Raw genomic sequence first — 21,169 nt, 5'->3', positions numbered from 1 at the left:
GGTTCCTCAACGAGGGTTCATACGAGTCAAGGCAGGCATCATCCTGCGCCTTGAGACTAGTTCCTGCGATGAAGGAAGACAGCCAAGGAGTGCCAGGTCGTGCGAGCGTCTTGCGGAGAAATCGCGATCCTTCAAGCCGATCACGTGATGAAGAGGAGCAATTGATGTCAAATATCATACTAGCTTCATGGCAAAAGCAACCAATACTATGGTTGCGCTGCCTATAAGCGGAACATGCAGCAAAATTGTGTACCTGAATGGCTCGAGCCTTGGTTTTTTTGCTACCAGTTCTCGCCTGATATTCCACATCATTTATGCTCTGCGCTAAGTAAAGAGCCAGGGTCTGTGCAGGTTCGCGAAACTCCTCTAGGACGCGGAAGATCTTCACAGGATACAGCGTGGACTGAAGTCAAAACGTCTAGTGTCGCTTCGCATTCGATTCCACTTAACGCATCTGCTGGGGTGGCCGAGCCTAGCGAAACGCCAGATAGCACCATCGTTGGGGAGCTCTTGGTCTGCGTTGGTTCTTATGCACACTAGGAAATCATTGGCCTTTCCTCCGAAGAGCTATCAAATCAATGTGTACTCTAGACGTTCGTCTCCGAGCCTGCACCGCAATTGTCCTGGCAAAAGCTGCTCGTTCTTTGCACAAGTCACAAAAGGTTCCACCAGGCACACCATTGCCGACGGTGACGTTAGAGACATTTAGGCTTGAGGAATAGTGCATTGCGCTTACGCGAGTCTCATCTTTCGAGGCCGTCCTCAAGCAAGACTAGCATCGATGAACCTTGACGGATCAACGATGGTGGCTAGGTACAATCCTATGTGTCCCCTGGTTGAGGCAACCGGCAATTGTTGAAGAGTCCTTGGCTGCAGTGCAGCCCTTGATCATCCAACCGCTGTGAGTGTAGTGCACGTGGCTTTATCTCGCGTGTCTTGGTGCCAGATAAAGCGTTCAGAAGCGACTCGATACATGTCTAGCGGGCTGGACGTCAAAGTGGCCCGTCCGGACACTCCACCAAGTGCTGTTCAAAAGCCTTCACATACCATCCCCGTCCCTTTGGGCCTTTACACCACTCTCAACCTCTCTAACGCCATCTTGTCCATCTTCTGCACTTCCTGAGTTCTCAAGGCAGCTAGCAGCGTGTTCCAAGATGGACAAACTCCACGAAACCAAAGTCACTGGCCGTGACGTTCACGCTTCCGAGGTTGGTAGTGATGAAATGGTCACCGAGAAACGAGGCAGCAGCAGAGACGCCGAGGATATGCGACGTCTGGGCCGGGTACAAGAGCTGAAGGTGAGCAACACGGAATCCGCAACAGGAAACAGAGGATAACACTTTGCGCAACAGCGTAATTTTGGGTTCTTGTCTATCTTCGGCTTTGCCATGATCTTGATGAGTTCATGGCAAGTGCTGCTCTCGTATGTATCTCCCGCTGTATGGGAACATCCATCTGAACACTGTACAGAACTTCCGCATTTGGTCTTTTGAACGGAGGCACGGCAGGACTTATCTATATGTATATCATTGTGGTAGTCCTGTTCTTCATGGTCAACATTTCTATGGCTGAAATGGCGTCTATGGCACCAACCGCAGGTAAGTCAATTGATCACCTTCCGCCAACGTTCTCGCACTGGAGGGAGTCTGGAGCACTCCTTGCATGACTCCTATGCTAAGATTGTTTTAGGTGGTCAATATCACTGGATCTCCGAATTTGCACCTCGATCTCAACAGAAAATTCTATCATACTTCATTGGCTGGCTCTGCACGCTTGGCTGGCAGAGTGGTGTTGCAATTGGGTCTTTCTTGGCTGCAACTCAGGTTCAAGGCCTTATCGTTCTGAACAACCCTGACTACGTCTTCGAGCGATGGCACGGCACTCTACTGACGATCGCAATGGTCCTATTTGTCTTCGTCTTCAACACTTTCCTCGCTAAGCACCTCCCCCTCGTGGAAGGCTTAGTGCTCTGCTTGCACCTGGGAGGATTTGTTGCTATACTTGTTCCATTGTGGGTTCTCGGACCTCGTGGTAACTCTGAGCAGATCTGGACAGAATTCTCAAATGGCGGGGGTTGGCCCTCAAGTAAGAGCTACCTAGACTCGTTGCTCTCCGCGCGCTAATGTCGATGCTAGCTGGTCTGTCCACATTGGTCGGTCTCATCACGCCCATCACGGCCTTCCTCGGCGCAGATGCTGCTGTTCATATGGCTGAGGAGCTGAGGGACGCCTCACGAACACTTCCGAAGGTCATGATGTGGACATCCGGAGTGAACGGTGCCCTTGGTTTTATCATGCTAGTGTATGTCTTAAAGGCCCTTTACCCTGTAAGCGCGTCTGCTAACTGCTATACAGTACCTTCATCTACACTATTGGCGATTTGGAGAGTGTGCTCGCCACACCAACTGGCTTTCCCTACATCCAGGTCTTCTATAACGCCACTGGTTCAAAGGGAGGAGCAACCGCCATGACGATGATCCTTGTCCTTTCATCCGTGGCAAACGCAATGACAAACATGGCTACTGCATCGCGTCAGCTCTGGGCCTTCGCGCGGGACGGAGGCGTTCCATTCCATACGACTTTTGCCAAGGTTCCAGCACGGTTCGAGGTTCCTATGAATGGTAAGTAGCGCAAAGCAGATACTGTACATGCCCTGTCACTGACTGGTACTTAGCTATCCTGTTCACTGCCGCCTTCTCGATTCTGTTCTCCTTGGTCAACATCGGCTCGACCGTCGCCTTCAACCAGATTCTGTCCCTCGGTCTCGGATCGCTACTTGCTTCGTACTTTATCTCAATCTTTTGCGTCGCACTCCGAAGGATCAGAGGCCAACCACTTCTCCCTTGCTCATTCAACCTCGGACGCTTGGGGCTGCCTATCAATCTCGCATCCCTCGCATTTTTGGCCGTGGGATTCGTGATGAGTTTCTTCCCCGCAGCGGTCGACCCGGTGCCTCAAAGCATGAACTGGTCGAGTCTGTGTTTCAGCTCAGTGTTGATCATCGGTGGTATCTACTACGCGATATTCGCTAGACACCATTATGTTGGTCCTGTCGAGTACACCACGAAGAGCGTTTGAGCGAGAAAGAAGTATCATGCTGCTCGGGTGTCGAACAAAGCCTAGTGCTCATATCAAACCAAAGTTGTTTTGCAATTAGAATTTACTACTTCGATTATCTTCTTCTTACTGCGGTCAAATCTGTGGTCGATTACTATTCTTCCTTGCTGGCGAAGTCGAGCCAAGCAGAGTATGCAAGTACTTCAGCAGAAAGCGTACATATCTGTGGTAGTTGAAAGCCAATGACGAACCATGTGAATGGGCCCAAACCTCCTCAAACGATGTATTCTCGCGTGCTTACTGCACAGGGTGTTGGCCTTGGAGTCATCCTCCATCAAAGCACCCAGCCCGAAGGAATCTCATCTTCGATCGAACACCGAGCATGGCGGCGTCTTGCTCACGTCTTTCTGCCTTCTCTCCTAGCCTCGAAATACTCGACCCAATCACTGATTCTTTTCGGGTCCTTGCTTCTCCTCAGCGTCTTCGTAACTTCCCTTCGCTCTTCCCTCCAACCGAACAGAGTGCCCAGCCTGATCGCGCCTTTCAGCTTCCCGCGGTAAGCCGAATACTCCTGCTCCTCGCTGACCATGTGCGCCACGGCGAGGAGGTAGTCGTGCGCTCCCAGAAAGTTTGAGAGGTCCCGTGACTGGACAGTGATACTGTCCAAGATGATCAGTCGGATGATCTCGGGTGGAAGGTCTGTTATCTTTGCCATTTTGGATTGTGCTATCCTCTCGTCAGTGGACGGAGTCTCGGATGGTGGCCAAACTGTTGCGTACCTCTGGATGTGCACTGCTATTGGTGATCAGATCTACTCCTGGATCTGCGGAGAGGGCGAAGGAGAAATTGTTATATAGATAGGATACAACAAGACCGTTAGCAAAGAAGGACAGAAGAGCTCGTATCTCTGCTCTGGTCACTGGTCTGGAGCACTGCTATTGATGTAGACTATCCACAGACAACACCGTCACTATGTCTCTCCGGGATTGCTCAGGACGCCGTCATCGTTGATACGAACACAAATGCAGCGCGGGCTGCAGACGCTATGTTCCCTGAAGATAGAGTGAGGGTGTTGGCTAATTGATCAGACGCGCCACCACTGGGAATGCCGTAATAGTTGGCGAAAGTGGTCACGTCTGACGTTACAAGCTCAGATAGCAAGGATGAGTGGCGCTCTAGCGTCGGGAAAGCAAGCAGTAGACGTGAATCAACCTTCTTGTTGTTGGTTCGATCAAGCACTTGTTGCGTGCTACAAGCCAAGGCTGCGTCGTTCTGCGTCGTTCTGTTTTGCAAGCTATCGCGGCTCCAATGACCGAAGGCGATGTTGTTGCATACTAGAATGCTGATGAGCGTCGAATGCGATTGAGAGAAAGCATAGATCGAAATCCGGACAGATAGAGGCCAAGACGATTTCAGTTTGTGTAGCTTGCTTCTCCTTTGGGAGCTGGGATGCACTTCACAAACTGCAGGACACCTGTTGTTTCAGCAGCCTGATATGGTCCACCCCTCATACCTGGCAGCCGATAAGCATAAGCACCTCTGCCCCATCGCTGACTTAAGGTCAGATCCTTCGACCCACCATCCAAGAAGCACACCCCTTCGATGTAGTGGTGGGTGATGATGTCCATCGTGACAGATTTTGTGCCTGGTTCGTAGTACTGCAATGCTGGATTTTTCCTGACAGTGTTGATTCTCCCCATTGGGGACGAACTCCCAGATCCCGTGATCGATTTGCGTCCAGGAACGGAAGCTAGACGAGTCCGGATGCGAAGAGGCGCCTGGTCCAGGAGTAGTTGGTGACTTCAGGAAGTCTCGTTGCTGCATTGAGCTGATGACAACGCCATCGTGATGGTTTCTGATAGAGAACGTTTTTAGCCATTTGCGATTGATGAAATCTGTTGCTACTTTCATAGTCAAAGGATATTCCAGGCTTTGGTCGTCAGGAGCGACGTCGGCGGGTTGACATTACTACCAAGCAAGCCCAACCTCCACGACCGTGCAACGCCTATGCCCTCGTCTCATGGCGACCTGCCCTGCCTTCCAATAGGCGCACAACTCCTAGGCAGCTTTTGATGTTACGCTGTGAACGAAGCCAGATGATTATGCGTCAAGAAGAGAAGAAGAGGTAGAAAAGAACTTCGTTTTAGGCGCGGCTGGGGTACAGTAGTTGCGGCTGGCGGTACGGGGCGCCTAAGTTCGACCTTGGGCCCCCGCCAATGTTCCCCACAACCCATCCGACTCGTCTCTCCTTCTTCTCCTTTGCATTACCCTTCCGTATCATGCCACGTAATGCGGTACAACTCACTTGTGAGCAATGCAAACAACGAAAGACCAAATGTGACAAAGGTTCGCCCTGCTCGGCATGCAGAGCAGGTGACTTGACCTGCACTCCAGTGCAGCGAGCAAGACTTCCTCGAGGCAAGACTGGAAAAGGCAGAAGCAAGAATGCTGCTCTTGAAAGCAAAGTTGCTCGACTTGAGAGTCTAGTTGGGCGCCTAGAGACACAGTTTCGAGGTGATGGAATAGTCAATGATGCGAATGGCATGAGCGACCTGGCAGCAAATCCCAAGCCTGTGGACTTTGGAGGCAAGATCGAGAATACCATTGCCCGCGACTTCTGGTTAGCGATCTCTAGCGAGGTCAGTCACCGAGCCTCTACGACCCAGTCCGTATTGTGGAGGGCAGAGTCACGCACGTGGTTTTGGCTTTGCGGAGCAAGGTCTCATGAACCTGCCAGTTACCATGTGGCTCGCTTTGAGAAATAGAGCAGACGCCGACGTGCCCTAAAGCTGACACAGGTGAACAGGTTCACGGCCTTCGCGAAACGCTCGAAGAACCTGACGAAGACGAAGCCGCGAAGTCAACACAACCGACGATTTCCGATCCGCAGTCATGCTCACACTGGACTTCGAACGACTTGTTGTTCAATCAGAGTCGTTCCACGAGTCATGTAGATGCATTCCTACACCCATCACCAGCAACGAGATCAATACTACTACAAACGTATCGAGAAAGAGTTGATTGTCTCTTCAAAGTGATCCATTGGCCTACTGTTTGCTCAAATCTCGAGAGCCTGTGGGCTGGTGCACTCGCGGAGCCTATGGCGACAGTCACAGCAGTGCTTGAAAGCGCGATTTACTTTCTGGCCATCTGCTCGCTGGCCCAAGACGACTGTGAAAGATTGCAGCTCGGTGACCGATTCGCCTTGATGGACTCGTTCCGAAAAATCACTGAGATGCTGCTGGCGAAAGCCGGCCTACTGACGACTACAAGTTTGACTGTCCTACAAGCTTTTGTGCTCTACCTAGTGAGTCTTTCCACGCCTCAAAGATACCATGCGAGCTTGTTATGGGTCTTCTACTGCAGTCCCATTATAGCCTGGAGCTCATGGACTGACCACTTGGACAGGCTGGAATCCGCTCCAGTGGCGATGCAGCATCTACCTGGACTCTCCTCGCACTCGCTGTTCGTATAGCCGATGCATGCGGCCTGCCAAAAAGCTCCAATGCTACTTCGGCCCTCGACAGAGAGATAGGCCGGAGAGTATGGTTCAGCATTGCGCTTCTAGACTCGCAAGTATCCTTTGGTCGTGGCTCTGAGCCATTGCTCACTTACGAACACGTCAAAACACTACCCACCAACATCAATGACTCGGAAATGTCCTTGCAGTTCGTACCCACAATCTCAACGTCTGGCTCTACAGACATGTCATTCCCATGCCTCGCTGCCCACTCCATAATGTGCCAGAGGAAACTGAGCAACCCGAAATTCAGCTCCTGGCGGGAAAGACTGGTCGCTGTTGAAGCATTTGAGCTATTCGCGAACCGGACATGCGGTCCGTACGAGTTTTCCGATAAGCCGATTGAAAAGTTCACGGCTTATAGCGCCAGGTATATGGTTGCGGCGATGCAGCTGTCGCTCAGGCGACCGCCATACAGAAATAGTGCTCCGGTGCCTGCGACTGATACTTACGATGTTCTGGACGGCGCATGCAGCATCGCGCAACACGAACTATCCAAGCAGAAATCCGCCGAATTTGCCTGTTTCTTGTGGTACTCGTGGCCGAAGTGGTACGCATTGGCAATCGTTCTTGTTGAGCTGTGCAGCCTTCGGCATGGCCCAAAGTTTGATCGAGCTTACTGCGTTGCGCAAGAGAGTTATGCATTATATGCTCGATCGGCAGCGGATGCGAGTTCGGGGATTCTCTGGAAACCCATTGCGAAGCTCATGCGCCAGGTCGAGAAGCTGAAAAGGATGTCAAGTTTCAACGAGAAAAGCAATGTCATCGACAACATGCAACCTTCACAGTCTAACGCGCTTCCCAAGAAAAGCTTTCCAAATGGCCCTGTTTCCATCGACGTCACCATACCAAGAAGCACGCCTCGCGAATTCTTCGATGCTGCGCCAATCCTGAACGACGAAAATCTCAACGCTCCCGACGGACTTTTCTGGGATGAGTGGGATGTCTTCCTCGACGAGATGCCTTCATGGAAGGACTTCTAATCGTTCGTCCCGCCGCCGAATTCTTGCGGGCAGGACGTTTCGATTCACCTCAAGCCTGAATCGAACCACGATTGGTACCCACCCGATTATCCAGTGCCTGTACCTCCGGTGTGCCTTGACACTCTCGAGCAAAAGGTTAACACTGCGACAACCACTCCATTAACCATCATCAAAGCGCCTCCAGGAGCCCGCCACGCTCCCGCTCCCGCTCCCTTACAATCCTCTCCGCAGTCCTCCAATACCTCCTAGCCGCCACCGAGCGATTCATGCTCGACGCAACATGAACACTGATCTCACAAAAGCGAACATTTACCGCAATCAAGCTCCATGCCGTCTTGTAATCGATGAGTCTCAAGCCAAGGGTGTTAGGGTGGAGGGTGGCGAATCTGCAGATCTTGATGAGGATTTCGGTGGGGAGGTCAGTTATGCGTGCCATGGTCCTGTACAAAAGCAGGGCAGTGTATCAAGATCATGTTTGGATTTGCTACGAGAGATAACCAATGTTCTGAAGCGTTTGTTACATTGTGCAGGCTGTGCTGACTGTTTGCCTTGTGATATGCCTCGTGCCTGTTTGAGCGAGCGGCGGCACGTCATGTTGATGCCTCAATGAGGCACCTTGTGTCTTCATTCCTGTCCATCGTACGTCACTTCCCGAGATTGTGTCCAGCTTGCAAGCCATACTCTGAGGTTTCAGGTCGCAGCAATAGTTGCTTGTATTCGTGCCCTTTCCATTGATCATTGTGGATGTATAAGTGTCATGCATTGACGTTCAAGACCGGAACTTCCCCAGCTGGACGGGTTAGCGTTCACATCCCATGACCACATAGTAAAAGCGTGCCTACCAGTTCCATATACTTGACTGCATCTTCCACATTCCAATTTTGCGTAGGGTCAGGCTCTCTCTCGCCGCCCACGGATTCGAGCTGTTGTTCACCCTCTTCCTGGTCTTCGTATCGCCATTCGAGGGCATAAAAGTCCCCTTCTTCCTCCACCAGTTATCTTGATAACTCCTCTGAGTTTTGCCCTTCGTAGATGATTCGTACTTTCCCAACTTCAAGTCTTCCATCTTTTCCGCCAATTCTGCTAGATCGGATCGGTGCCACCTCGTATGTTTGTACTGGCGCTTGAAGAACTCGTTGGCGATGTTGAAGAAGGCTTCGTTGACTGCGACGAGACTGAAGATGGCCTTGTCGCTGTTTTGCTGCCAGTCGAGGAAGATGAAGTAGACGATGTGTCGCTGGAGCTCCATTGGTAGATCCGTGAAGCGCGCCATGTTGCACGTGTGACGTTGTGTGTTCGGTCGATGTAGGTAGTTGGGCGTTCGGGGCTTGACAGTCGATGTTGACTGAAATTGCTTGAAAGCTGTCATTGCGCGAGACGTATTGCTTATGATGAGCTTCAACGAGAGCCGATATATTTATGACGTCGATCGAAGTTAAGGCTGTGACTGTCTCGGTTAGGTCAGTGAAAGTGACAAATTTGCACTTTTTCGTGACGGGTAGTTGGATACAGTCTCTGCTTGCTGTTTGGAAGAGTGATTTGTGGAAGGCAATTGAGATAGAACTGGTCAAATGAAAATGCTACTACGGTAACGCTTGCTGAAAACCACGACCGTCAGTAGCCGCCGTCTGCTAGCCGACTGCTTTCGACGGCACAAGGCCATCCTAAAGCCTAGGCACTTGAGCACGTCCATGTTTCGGTATTGAGGACCTGAAGAACCTGTTTCGGGTCACGTAGCACGATACCATCTTTGAACAGCATGTCGTCATCCCCTCAACGTCAACGCCCACTCCACAAGTCATTGCGGCGGCCCACTAGGATGAGCACTATCGGGGTCACCCTTCTGCTGTTCCATTGCGGATGCTAGAACCTCCTTGGCTTTCTCAACCTCTGCTTCGTCGCTCGTGGACTCTAGCTGGGCTTGTAGCTTCTCTCGAGAATTTGCAATTCGTTCTCTGAGCGATGGGAAGACCGCGTTCGTCTCTTCGAGAGCTTGTTTCTGTGGGAGGAGTGTTAGCATGGTCTCAAGCCTATTTGATCGATATTGATGGATGAACCATAGAATCAACGTCGCAGATGGTCACAGCTTGCACAAGAACCATGACTTCGGCCATGATGGTGCCAAGCCGTAATCCGAGGATGAGTAACCTACCTCCTGCTTCAGCTTGAAATCTCTGTTCTCGTCTTGATCGTCTGTTTGCTTCTCGAGTTCGGCGATGCGCTTCTTTTGTGACTCAAGCTCTTTGTGGTAAGACGCTTCTTCCTTCAGTAATCGCTGAAGGGCTGACGTCGCGATCTGAATTTGCGACGGCGGCATTGTGGTGATTCTGTGACTTCTTTATCGAGACGGGGAATACTAGTCTCTGATGAGAGTAGCACGTAAGATCAATAGCGGCGAATAGCAGAATTGATAGAGGTGAGCTGATCTTGAGGATGTGAAGGAAGAAAGAGGTATCGAGACTTCTGCCGCCAGGTACCACCAAAACTTCAGGCAGACATTTTCTGAGCTCGGATTATTATCACTCCGAAATGTTGATGCCTGATAGCAATGTTACTGCTATCGACATGCAGCGGCGGGAAGAGAGCGGAATGTTCACCAAAAGAGAACGTGCTTGGAGAACTTCCCGTCGTTCAGAGATGGTCTGCCACTACATCATGATACTCTATCTCATCTCTCATATCGCGGCATCAGCAGGTTCCAGCCTCCCAGAAATCATACAACTCATGCAACGCTCGAAATAACAGCCTGAGCCAAACCAGGCTCCTCAGCACGAATTGTGATCTTGACGGTAAGACCACTTTTAGCCAACGCCATTTTTACCAATCCGGCTACGCGCCCACCTTTGATGGACTTGCCGTACAATTTCAAGGTGTGTGTCGCATTCGACAGAACGACATCTGTGCCATCAAGTGGTTGCAGCGAAAGTGTTGATGCTAGTTGTTCTGTTGCATCTGCAAATTTCATTAGTACATGATCGGAGTACGGCGCAATAGCTAGCTTACCTGTGAGATTCTTCATGTTAGATAATGCGAGAGTCTCGCTCGCTTCTTCGCCGTTCGCGCCTGTACCTTCCCAGATGTGGTCGAAATTGCCAGCAAAGGCAGGCACAACATAGTCGGCACCGCTGAGCTCGAGAGGTTCGATCTCATATTCATCATCATAACCACTGTCTTCAGCTTCGCCTGTCGTTGGGTCAATTTCTTTGCTTGTGAATTTGAGTGCATTGGCGAAGGATAAGATTGGGAAGCTATCGTCGCCACCAGTCTTCTTGAAAGCGACGTATACTACGCCCGGTTCGTTTGTCTTCAGAGCAGGAGAAGGAATGACGAAGTCATCTTCCAGTTCTCCTTCCTCATCCTGAGGCTGGGCTACCACCAGCACATTCTCAAGAACAGTAGCATCTAGTGTATTCTTGATGTCGTACTGCAGTACAATGTTGTCCTTGAAGACGTGTTTGACGGCGGAAACCACGTATTCTGTCTCGCTTTCCGTAAGCTCAACTGGTGCGCTCGACTTGAGCACTGGACCATATGCCTTGAGCTCGGGTATGTTGGCGAAGATATCCGTATATTTCTGCGCGGCGTTGGTGGCATTTGACTCTCTTTCTGCGGCGCCATTCATCTTCGGCTTCTCTGGGCCTGTCGATGGTGCTTTGAGCGTCGGTGTTGCCGTCGTGAGCTTCTTTGTTCTTTCTTCAGCTAGGGCCTGCTCATGTGACACAACTGGTACGGAGGCGATGTCGAATGCTGTGCTGAATACTGATTTGTCGTCCGAGGTGACGTACATGACCAGCTTGTGCTCAAATGTCGAGAGTGAGAACATTGAGTCGTTCTTGATGAATCGTTCAGCAACTTCATCCTCCTCTTTCATCAGTCTTAAGTTCAAGGCAGCTCGATCTCGGACTTCATCATCGGTGTCGTCTAGACACCTTGTGAGTAACACTGTCACACTCTTCTTGACCTCAGGATCCTTCTGACCAACGCCAAATTTAGCCAAGGCTGTAACAGCTGCAGCTCGGACCAGTGCATTTTCGAGCACGACTCGATTGTAGATGTATCGTATGTATTTCGTCGGGTTTGGTGTCTTCGGGCCTTCCACACCTATTAGATGCAGAATTCTGACCGCAAGTTTTGTGAATTCACAGTCCTCGATAAACTCGCACAGATGTGACAAGGTCTCTTCCTTGCTTCCTGGCACAAACTTGATCAGATCGAACATGCTTTCAACTACTGCTCGCTTGAACTCGTAACCACCCTCATCGCGGAGAATGCCGCTCAAGAACGTCAGCATGCCTGCCTGCTTGCTCGGGAATTTTAGGCACAGTGTTCTGATGGCTTCGACAATCGTGATCTTGAATTCATCTGTGATTTCAGACATGAAGCTCGAGATTTGCTTCATGAGTCGATCAACACTTGCCTCATTGCCGGTCTTCAGCAAAGTAGTGATAGCAAAAGTAGCGATAGACCTGTTAGCGTTGCCTATCAGCGCCTCGATATCTTGGTTGGCTGGATTGACAGCATTCGGTTTGAACGATGCCAACTGATGCAGTAATCTGATGGCAGCAAATTTGGTGACTGCTCGTGGAGAGGTGAGGAAAAGCTGTAGCACGTGCACAACCTGAGCAGCTTCTCCGTCGGTCACATCCCTCATGTCAATGATGGCCTTTGCGGCCTCGAAGTTGACCATTTCACTCTTGTGTCTCAGCCAGCTGTCTAGCATCTGCATCATGGGCTTCCGCAGACTTGGATCCTCTTCAGCTAGGCGTGCGGCGAGCCGTACCAACATCATAACCCCCGCCGGACTTTTGACTGCACCGGCTGCGCCATACTGTTGAACCATCTTAACTAGAGCCATCCGATCGTGGGAGCGCATTTGGTATAGCAAGCCGATAGCATGATATTGGTTCATGTAGTTGGTGCTGGCAGCCAGAGAATGTGACGAACTGGTAGAGAAACCCAAAAATCCACCTCCTGACTTCGATGAGGCAGCTGCTTCCTGTGTTTCGCTCTGCCATCTGCGTACAACATCTCGGGCTATAGGTAGAAGGTGGTAGGAGGACACAAGTGCGGCGGAAGAGACTGAAGGTGATTTGTCGACGATTGCGGTCTTGATCATTCGCTCGATGCTTTGCACAGTGGTCCCGTCTATTATCCTGCATAACGCCCTCACTGAGTTGGCCTTGTAGACAACCTCGCTACCCACAGTCATGTCCTTCATGATGATACTTGTCGACATAATGATATCTTCTGCACTATTCGACAGCTCTTTCAGTATGAGATACATCATCTGCCGCAACGAGGGGTCCTTGTTCTGAAATAATTTCGATATGCTGAAGAAGAGAGTTGTGGCTTCGTTGGTTGGGAACTTCTCGCCGTTGAACAGAAGCATAGCGATCTTGGTGAGGAGGGCTCGACATCTTCGCGGTGATATGGGTGAGGAGTTGAACAGACGTGCTATAGAACAATGTCAGCGTCGCTGCGGTTGAGGGATATGCGCCGGTAGCATACCATCTTGGAAGACAATTGTGCGGTCCAGCTTGAAGCCGGAGGGCTCGGCATCCTCATCCTTCTTTGCGTAGCTCATTGTGACTGCCTTATGGCCAGGACCAGCGTCTGTAGTAGTGCTTCAGTCAAGAATGTGTCCAAGGGAGGATGAGGAAGCGGTGATCGAGTATCCCTGGCATGTGCACTATTATGAGACCATGACCCAGGGAAAGCGAAGGTCAGAAATGAGACAGGACGGGGACGGAAGTCGTGTTTATGGCAACGTGTCGAGTCTCTCGCTTTGAATGCGCGGACGTGGTCCAACTTTGTCCTCTGGACATAGGTGTTCACGGCCAAGGGCTCATTCTCCTTGTGGGTCAACCGCGTGGTGTTTTGATGCCTTGTAGCCTTACGAAAGCCAAGAAATGATCCTCAAAGGCTTCACCATTCAATTCTACCAACAAGTTCCAGGTACCAGTTGGAACCACGCCATTGACTCCGAGGTTTCAATCTCACGCAATCAGGAATCTTGTATCTCTCTTGATCTTCACAATTAGTGATACTACAATAGTGCAAAATCATCTTCTTCTAACTCTCCGGAGCACATATACGAACACCAGCCATCGCCATGAATCAAATGCCCGATGTGCCAATTCAGGTACCGGTCGATAATCCAAATGCTGATACAGAATGGAACGACATCCTCAGAAGTAAGGGCATAATACCCGAAAAACCTAAGGATCCCGAACCTGCCATCCAGGAGGCACTTCTCGAAGCAGAGAAGCGTGCCTACGATAATCGACTCGAGGACAAGGATTTGGATGAGCTAGCAGCCTTAGAGGAGGACGAGGATGAAGAGTTCCTCGAACAGTATCGCCAGAAGCGTATGGCCGAGATCAATGCGTTAGCCAAGGCTAGCAAGTATGGAAGTGTTTACCCTTTGCAGAAAGTCGACTTCACCCGAGAAGTCACCGAAGCATCAAACGAGGCATATGTCTTTGTGTTTCTGGCAAGCTCCACAGACAGCAATGTCGAGTCGAGAGTACTACAGGAAATCTGGAGGGAATTGGCCCAGAAATATGGCGATGTCAAGTTCTGCCAAATACGAGCAGATATGTGCATCGAGGGCTATCCCGAGAAGAACTGTCCGACGATCTTGGTGTATAAGGATGGCGACATTCGAAGGCAGATCGTGACACTACAGGAGATGCAAGGTGTGAGGACGAAACTTGAGGATCTGGAAAGACTGCTGGTGCAGGTGGGTGTTGTGAAAGAAGGTGACTCGAGACTCAGAAGGAGGGACGAAGACGAGGACGATCATGCCACCAATGGGCGTCGGGGGTTGAGCACGAGTAATAAACACGAGGGTGACGACGATGATTGGGACTAAAATCTTACCACACTCAATGCAAGAACACCAACTTTCGGAATGCCGACAGTTCCTTGACCTTGTCATCACCTCCTGCAGATACATCCTCTGTGTATATCTCGGGGAGAAATGTCCTGCCCGAGAACGGCACTACTTGAATATTGTTCCAAGACATGTCGCGTAGGTTGGAGGTGGCCGCCTGCTGGTCGGACTCTTGCCACAAGCGGCAAACATGCCAGTACAACAAAGACGGACACAGCAGCTGCTTCATGCTTCTGCTTGATGCCAAACATTGTTGCATGGTTCTATGTTTGTTCACGGCCAATATGATTAGAGCTTCTCCAGCTGCTGGTCTCTGATCTGCTCCCTAGGTACCTTATCGTGGAAATTAACGGCCTACCTTTACTAAGGACGGTAATGGCGAACACCGCTTTCAAGACAATCGATGACAATCATCCTGTCTTCGAAGACGGCGACGTGATCATACGTACCGGTCAGACATCCTCTAGCATATTCGTTGTCCACAGTGCGGTCCTCAAGAGCCGAGCACCATTCTTTGCAGCGTTGTTCACTGGTGAGTGGTCGACCAAGGAAACATCGGTAGGCCTGGGCAGTAATCAGAGACCGGTGTGGGACCTCGAAATGTACCTCGACCGGGAGACAGGATTGGGCCTACTTATGGCAAAGGTAGGCATGGAGCCAAATGCTGATCGCACGTTACTGATATTCTAGGATGGCAACATTTGTACCCACGCTCGAGAAGCGCCTGTCAATCTACGTTACAGTCCTGATGTCTTACGCCAGTGGCTGGCAGCCAAGTCCGACACCGAAATGCAAGGCCTGCTTGGTAGAACACCGCCGGGGAAACGGCCAGTGACCCTGAATGACATACCACGCATGCAATTCTGGCATCACGACCAGCAGCCGACGCAACATGCCGCAATAATACACGACTTCAAGGTATTCCCCGGATCCAATAAAGTACATCTGTTCCGCGCCCTCGATATTTCTGAAGACGGTACAATCAATACTGCGTATTCGCCCTTCTTCGATACGTATCTGCAGATCATGCCTGGTTTTGGTCCAAGACCGAGGACTGAGCTGGGGTTGGCCCCTAGAATTCCCACTCATGAAGAGACTAGGAAGCACCTAAGCGCTCAATGGAAGATGTTTCTTCTTCTACTTTACGGGAGACATGTCAAGAAGGCACGAGGTATGAAAATTTGGAGGGCTGCGCGCCTGGCGGCAAATGTCATGATGCTCGGCCAATATTATGGAGCCCTTGACATGATCGCTCCCGGTATCGAGATATTTCTATTTGAGCTCCCAGGAATTTGGCAATTAGTATCAGAAGCACCGCTATGCATGATGGTTTTCGCTTACCACATCAAGTCGACGGCAATATACATTGATGCGGCGAAACACTTGATCGGTCGGCACACTCTTGTCTTTCAGATCCGCCCCAGCTCTCCAGCCGCCTTTCGTCTGGACCTTGATAGGTATGGCCTGGAACAACTCCCCAAGGATATCAGCACCTTCCTACTAGAAGTATGCTTTAACATGCACGAAGCTGCAGCGATGCGGCAGCAACGTTTGCTTACCGAACTTGAGGCTGTGCAGCTCTCCATAGGAGAGCAAGAGAGAACGAATGCTGTCAAGCTAGCTCAGCTTGTTCTGATCAACATGATTGCAACTGGCTACGCTCGATACGGCGACAAGGAGGGTGGAGCTTCGTGTCTCGCAATAATGAACCGAGACGGTAGTGCTGGTCGACTCACCGCAGTGTGGCGGATAATGTGGCAGTGCAAGGAGTCTGGGGATATGACGCCGCTCCTCACATCCTTCAATCATCTCAGCACCACAAACCTGTTGGGCGTTGGTATTACTGAGCTGAATCTTGCATTGCGCTTGATTCTGAGTTCTGATCGAATCAGTGCTGAGCTCGATGATTACATGCTACCGCGGGCGCGCCTCACAAGATGTCGCTCGTGTGTCAAACCGGCCACTTCCTTATGCATCTACAGCAAACGAACCTGGAACATGGGATGGCTCAGAGAGAACCTCCAACCTCAGGCTTTATGTCCGCAACACCAGCATCATGCCAAATATCACGATGGTCGCTATCCTACCATGCTACACTCCTGGGGCACAAGGGAGCACCTCGGTCATAGTCCGGCGTATTCGTGGCCGCCTCCTGCTGATCGATACTATCCAAACAATCCACCTCAAACAGTCGCCGAGGTTACTACACACAGCGCCTCGCGTCCCACACTAGGAGCTATCGGCCTTGAAGATGTCTTCACTGTTGCTTTGAACCAGAGAGATTTGGCGACACGAAGCTTGAGGTAGGCACCAAGAGCTTGTGACGGCAGCAACGTCACTGATTCTTCTTCATAGATTGCAGAGACGCATCCAACCCAAAGCACTATTCTGATTTTCAAGTACCGGACGCGCACATAGTGATCATCATTGGACGACTACTCTGCCTTCCCAGTCATCCACCTCCTTCGGACATTGGCCACTTGCGCCGCTCGCAATGTCAGTCTCTGACTGTATCGCCGAGGGTGCCATACCTGCTCTATCGTCCTCAGCGACACCAATGGTTTGTCGGCTTTGCACTTTCGGTTATCTTCATCAACAGTTTCAGGCCATCCATGAATCGCCAATGTCAATGTCACGCAGCATACTTCTTTGCTTGGACGTCGATCCGGAGTTTCCTACTGCTTGCGATGAAAATTTCCAGCAAATGTCTCTTCGTGTCACGAGGATCAACGCTTAGAGCATCCGTTTCGCATTGTGGTACTCTAGCTTTTACTCATACCGCCATGTTGTAGTGCCGTACAATAGTGCATGTATCCGTGCTTGTCACGAGAACGCTGGGAGTGTTGAATCCGCCTATAACAGATCTACAAATGTGAGTATGCGACAGTCACTCCATTCAGCTTGCACTAATAATGACAGATACTCAGGATTAGTTAGAAGCTACTTCGCTCTACTATGCACGCTTATCTCACAACACATCTTCCCCCATCGCAAATCCTAGTCAGTCTGCGCTTATCTTTTCGACAAAAACAAAAGCTATGGCGGACGGCGATATGCCGGCACTGCGGCATCTAAGGCCATTCTTGATAATGGCTACCGAAACGCCCTTCTTCACCCTGCAGAAGAGTTCACTGGTCTTCGCAGATGGTGATGTAGTCATACGAATGGGCGACGAACCCTCAGATACGTCATTGTCCATAGCTCAATCTTGAGAGAGCATTCACCATGGTTTCGAGCTTTGCTGACAGACAAGTGGACCGCGTCGACCCCAGTTCAGCTTAATGGCGAGACGAGACGGATATGGAAGCTAGAACTATACTTCGACCGAGAATTAAGTCTAGGACTGCTGAAGTCTGAGGTACGGGACGAACAAGTGCAATATTCAGAGTACACGAGCTAATCCTTCGCAGTCAAGCAAGATCGACGAAACGTCGCGACTGCCTCCAGAATACCTCACCGAAGACCGAACGAAGCAATGGAAGCGAGCGCAGTCTGATAACGACTACGACACTATTATCGGTCCAACTAATCTCCTCGAAAGTATGGCAGATATCCCAAGACTCCAGTCCAAGTACTCTGAACCACAGCTCGAACGATACCGCGCTCTCCGATATACTACTCACAAACGAGGCTATATTCCAGCACCAGATGATGGTAGTTCTCCCCTTGACCTATACCTAGAGAATGCCGAGCATTCTTGAAATTACAAAGCTTCGCGTCCTGCATACTTCACGTATTTGCAAGCTTATACACGTCTGATGTCATTGCTGTCTATGGATGTCCCTACGCCTGAGAGCAATGGCTATCCTCACATCACACATGAGCAGGCATTGTTCCACCTGAAGGCCACCTGGAAAATCTTTCTATCGTTGCTTTACGGTAAACAGCCGAAAGTCCTATCGAGAATGAAAACATTGGACTCCATACGAACCGTCGCAAACACTGTAGCTCTTGCTACATATCATCAAGCTCTGGAAGCTGTCTCACCCGGATTGGAAGCCGTCCTCATTGCTCTTCCTGGGGTGTGGCGACTTGTCCCTGAGAATGCTCGGTTCTTTCTGATGCTCGGCTACCAGATCAAGTCAGTCGCAGTCTACATCGATGCCGTCAAACACATCATCGGACCAAGAACTTTGCTACCATATCGGGATAGAGTCTACAATAACCCACACAACGAGCCAGAGCTCGCAGAATTCCAAGATCCAGTTTATCCTCGAGAGGTTGTGCAATTGCTGCTTGAAGCACGAACCAGCATGAATGATGCTGCTCTTAATATTCAACAGCATATGCTCTCACAAATTGAGTCCTCTAATAGCATCAAAAGTATTGAACTCATGGATGGAAGGACTGGTCAACTCGCCCGCTTGATGCTAGTCAACTATATCACAACTGGGTATGAATTGAGGAGCAGACGTTGGCCCCAGTTCTCAACGAGAGGTATTCGATACGACGACGATAAGAAGCGCTGGGAGGGTTCCAGCAGAACACTGCCTGCGCAGTGGAAACTGCTATGGAAGTGCAAGCAGGATGGCGACATGACTGAATTGTTCAAGTCCCTTGATCTCTACAGCGACGCCGCAGTGTTCGGAATCGACTGGAAAGATCTGGCAGAAGCCATGCTGAACTTATTGAAGTTTCTCGACTACGATCTGGACGATTTCATGAACGTCACCAAATCTGATGATAAATGCAGACAATGTAAGCCCGATCGAAAGATCGAGGCCAAAACATGGGTCTATTCGAGAAGATCATATCGCCTGCAGAAGTACGAGCATGATTGGGCTTCCAGCCTCTGCGAGCGCCACCAACACCACGCTCAGTACTCTGATGTCAATTATTCCACGATCTTGCACACCTGGGGCATAACCGAGCAGCTCGACAAGGAGCCATCCTACACCTGGCCTCCACCCTCCACCGAGTACTATCCCCAGGTGACTCGTCCGCAACTACCAGAGATACCGACTACAACCGCAACAGATGCTGAGATCATTGCCATGGGTCTCAAGGACGTCTTCGTCGTGCTGCTGGATGAAGATCAACACTACCTCCACGAGTCAAGGTATGCTTTTGGTGCCTTGGACATTGTGGCAGTGCTAACTTCACCAGGCAACTCCCGCAACCTACCCCCTTCTCCACTGACGACTTCGACGACGATGGCGAGCTCATGGCAAATATGTTCAGCGAAGCGGGCCTGGGTCTGGTTGACAAAGAGCTCTATTGCGAATCTGTTGAGCAGGAATGCTGGTGAATTGCATGCAGCAGGGCGATGGGAACCAACAAGATCATATTAAATCAGAGTGACGTCTCGACAAAGGCAAGATGTCATGTTGTTGCTGATGTACGCAATCCGCGAGCTATGTAGCAAGCGGTCTCAATTTTGAAGTATTCGCACAAAACCATCAATGTCCTCCCTACGCCCAAACTTGCAAGCTAATCCACATAGGCAATTGCAAGGGCCTCCTCTCGTGCCTGTAGCCTTAGAACTTCATGCATCTCTATCATGCACAGGTGCATACTGCGGCAGTCACTCCTTGCTGCACTTAACTCTTGGCTTTGCCCACTGCAAATACCAGGATCAGCCCCATCCAATCACTTTCCAGAAGAGCACTTAGGAGTCCTACCCAATTGAGCCAAAATCCTCCTGCGCTCTTCCCCGTTCACTCTCGAGCCACGCGTTCGTGCGCATCTCAGACTTGAGACAATGCAGACCTCGTTAGCGTCTCTTTCTATGCTTCCACAGTCCTTTCACCATCTTCTGCTTCTGCTTCCGAGCTTCTACCGTGCCTTTCGCAGCCAAATCAACTAGGGTCCGTAGTGAGTCAGCACTACAGATCCTAGCTTGCCTACTTTACTGTAGCTAGCCAAGCTCGGATCTTAATGCCGATAAAACGTGGCCCGGTCGATCATTTACTAGTACAGTACGTAGCGGTTAACTCGTGTTCGTATAACGTACAGCAGCGTCCAGGGCAACATGGTACAAGACATATCAAGGATAATATGCTCTAGTACCAACTAGCTGTACAGTACATAGGAGTATCACGCCACCAGCCTCATCGTCGCTCACCGTACGGTAGCACGCCAAGAACGTGCTCGCAGGCACATCAATGTCCGACCGGCGCAAGATGTCTCCCCAAATGGAGGCAGTGAGCCGAGGATCTTCAATGCATACACCGCTGCATGCGCCGATTGGAGGACTCGTCCTTCATGCCGGGCTTTGCTCGAACAAGCACTGACGCCGAGTCGGATGTGTTGACTCTACGGTATTCGTGCTGCTGTAGATGCGGCCAACTCAACCCCTTGTTACCCGGAGGTGAGGTCGGTGGCAAATCTACAGGTCTACATGTACGTAGCGCCGGTGCAACACCCACACCTGGCAAGCATCTCCCACAGCAACCAGAGTCACTTATCCTGCTTCGAAAACCAACGGCACTTTCGAGTGGGGGCGAGAACTCCGAGCTTAGCTAAACACCCGTCCTTGCATGACTCTACTCACGTAAACACTGCGGACCCCGCAGCTCATCGTGAACTAGGCCCGGACGTATTGCTAGTCCTATCTTCTGTGATAGCAAACGTGTCATTCTCGAGCTCGTCTTCACCATGGCATTTGTGAGGACTTTATCCCGTTGCCTCAGTATCCCGCCTTCCTTCGCTTGACATTCATCTACCTTCATCTTCCTAGCAATCCATCGCGTCCTCCATGAATTACCCAGAGAAC

The 21,169-nt window shown here is 50.6% G+C and overlaps 9 protein-coding genes across 9 annotated transcripts; 5 read left to right on the top strand and 4 right to left on the bottom strand.

Annotated features, from left to right (window-relative positions):
* Positions 1-1,154: 1,154 nt before the first annotated feature.
* On the top strand, positions 1,155-3,077 carry PMZ80_007307 (uncharacterized protein; the record flags this gene model as incomplete). Its single annotated transcript, XM_064875715.1, has 7 exons — positions 1,155-1,298; positions 1,353-1,423; positions 1,471-1,598; positions 1,690-2,085; positions 2,136-2,301; positions 2,355-2,620; positions 2,674-3,077. The coding sequence occupies 7 exons, from the start codon at positions 1,155-1,157 to the stop codon at positions 3,075-3,077; spliced, it is 1,575 nt and encodes a 524-aa protein (XP_064728980.1).
* Positions 3,078-3,453: 376 nt separating this feature from the next.
* Positions 3,454-3,771, bottom strand: PMZ80_007306 (uncharacterized protein; the record flags this gene model as incomplete). The annotated part of the gene is made up of 1 exon (XM_064875714.1): positions 3,454-3,771. The coding sequence occupies one exon, from the start codon at positions 3,769-3,771 to the stop codon at positions 3,454-3,456; it is 318 nt and encodes a 105-aa protein (XP_064728979.1).
* A 1,564-nt stretch (positions 3,772-5,335) lies between these two features.
* On the top strand, positions 5,336-7,559 carry PMZ80_007305 (uncharacterized protein; the record flags this gene model as incomplete). The annotated part of the gene is made up of 3 exons (XM_064875713.1): positions 5,336-5,695; positions 5,863-6,363; positions 6,465-7,559. 3 exons carry the CDS (start codon positions 5,336-5,338, stop codon positions 7,557-7,559), a joined length of 1,956 nt encoding a protein of 651 aa, XP_064728978.1.
* Positions 7,560-8,397: 838 nt separating this feature from the next.
* PMZ80_007304 (uncharacterized protein) lies at positions 8,398-8,832 on the bottom strand (the record flags this gene model as incomplete). The annotated part of the gene is made up of 1 exon (XM_064875712.1): positions 8,398-8,832. The coding sequence occupies one exon, from the start codon at positions 8,830-8,832 to the stop codon at positions 8,398-8,400; it is 435 nt and encodes a 144-aa protein (XP_064728977.1).
* A 525-nt stretch (positions 8,833-9,357) lies between these two features.
* RBL2 (tubulin folding cofactor A) lies at positions 9,358-9,876 on the bottom strand (the record flags this gene model as incomplete). Its single annotated transcript, XM_064875711.1, has 2 exons — positions 9,358-9,558; positions 9,712-9,876. The coding sequence occupies 2 exons, from the start codon at positions 9,874-9,876 to the stop codon at positions 9,358-9,360; spliced, it is 366 nt and encodes a 121-aa protein (XP_064728976.1).
* A 405-nt stretch (positions 9,877-10,281) lies between these two features.
* Positions 10,282-13,143, bottom strand: SEC21 (coatomer subunit gamma; the record flags this gene model as incomplete). The annotated part of the gene is made up of 3 exons (XM_064875710.1): positions 10,282-10,511; positions 10,563-13,013; positions 13,068-13,143. The coding sequence occupies 3 exons, from the start codon at positions 13,141-13,143 to the stop codon at positions 10,282-10,284; spliced, it is 2,757 nt and encodes a 918-aa protein (XP_064728975.1).
* A 528-nt stretch (positions 13,144-13,671) lies between these two features.
* On the top strand, positions 13,672-14,433 carry PLP2 (Proteolipid protein 2; the record flags this gene model as incomplete). The annotated part of the gene is made up of 1 exon (XM_064875709.1): positions 13,672-14,433. The coding sequence occupies one exon, from the start codon at positions 13,672-13,674 to the stop codon at positions 14,431-14,433; it is 762 nt and encodes a 253-aa protein (XP_064728974.1).
* A 396-nt stretch (positions 14,434-14,829) lies between these two features.
* On the top strand, positions 14,830-16,761 carry PMZ80_007300 (uncharacterized protein; the record flags this gene model as incomplete). Its single annotated transcript, XM_064875708.1, has 2 exons — positions 14,830-15,099; positions 15,145-16,761. The coding sequence occupies 2 exons, from the start codon at positions 14,830-14,832 to the stop codon at positions 16,759-16,761; spliced, it is 1,887 nt and encodes a 628-aa protein (XP_064728973.1).
* A 1,466-nt stretch (positions 16,762-18,227) lies between these two features.
* On the top strand, positions 18,228-19,702 carry PMZ80_007299 (uncharacterized protein; the record flags this gene model as incomplete). The annotated part of the gene is made up of 2 exons (XM_064875707.1): positions 18,228-19,513; positions 19,561-19,702. The coding sequence occupies 2 exons, from the start codon at positions 18,228-18,230 to the stop codon at positions 19,700-19,702; spliced, it is 1,428 nt and encodes a 475-aa protein (XP_064728972.1).
* Between the last annotated feature and the right edge of the window lie 1,467 nt (positions 19,703-21,169).

The sequence above is a fragment of the Knufia obscura genome, assembly GCF_036327395.1.
Source record: "Knufia obscura strain CCFEE 5817 isolate CBS 148926 chromosome Unknown scaffold_8, whole genome shotgun sequence".
In the NCBI taxonomy this organism is placed as follows: Eukaryota; Fungi; Ascomycota; class Eurotiomycetes; order Chaetothyriales; family Trichomeriaceae; genus Knufia; species Knufia obscura.
Note: the sequence above shows the minus strand (reverse complement) of the source record. Positions and strands in the feature narration are given on the sequence as shown.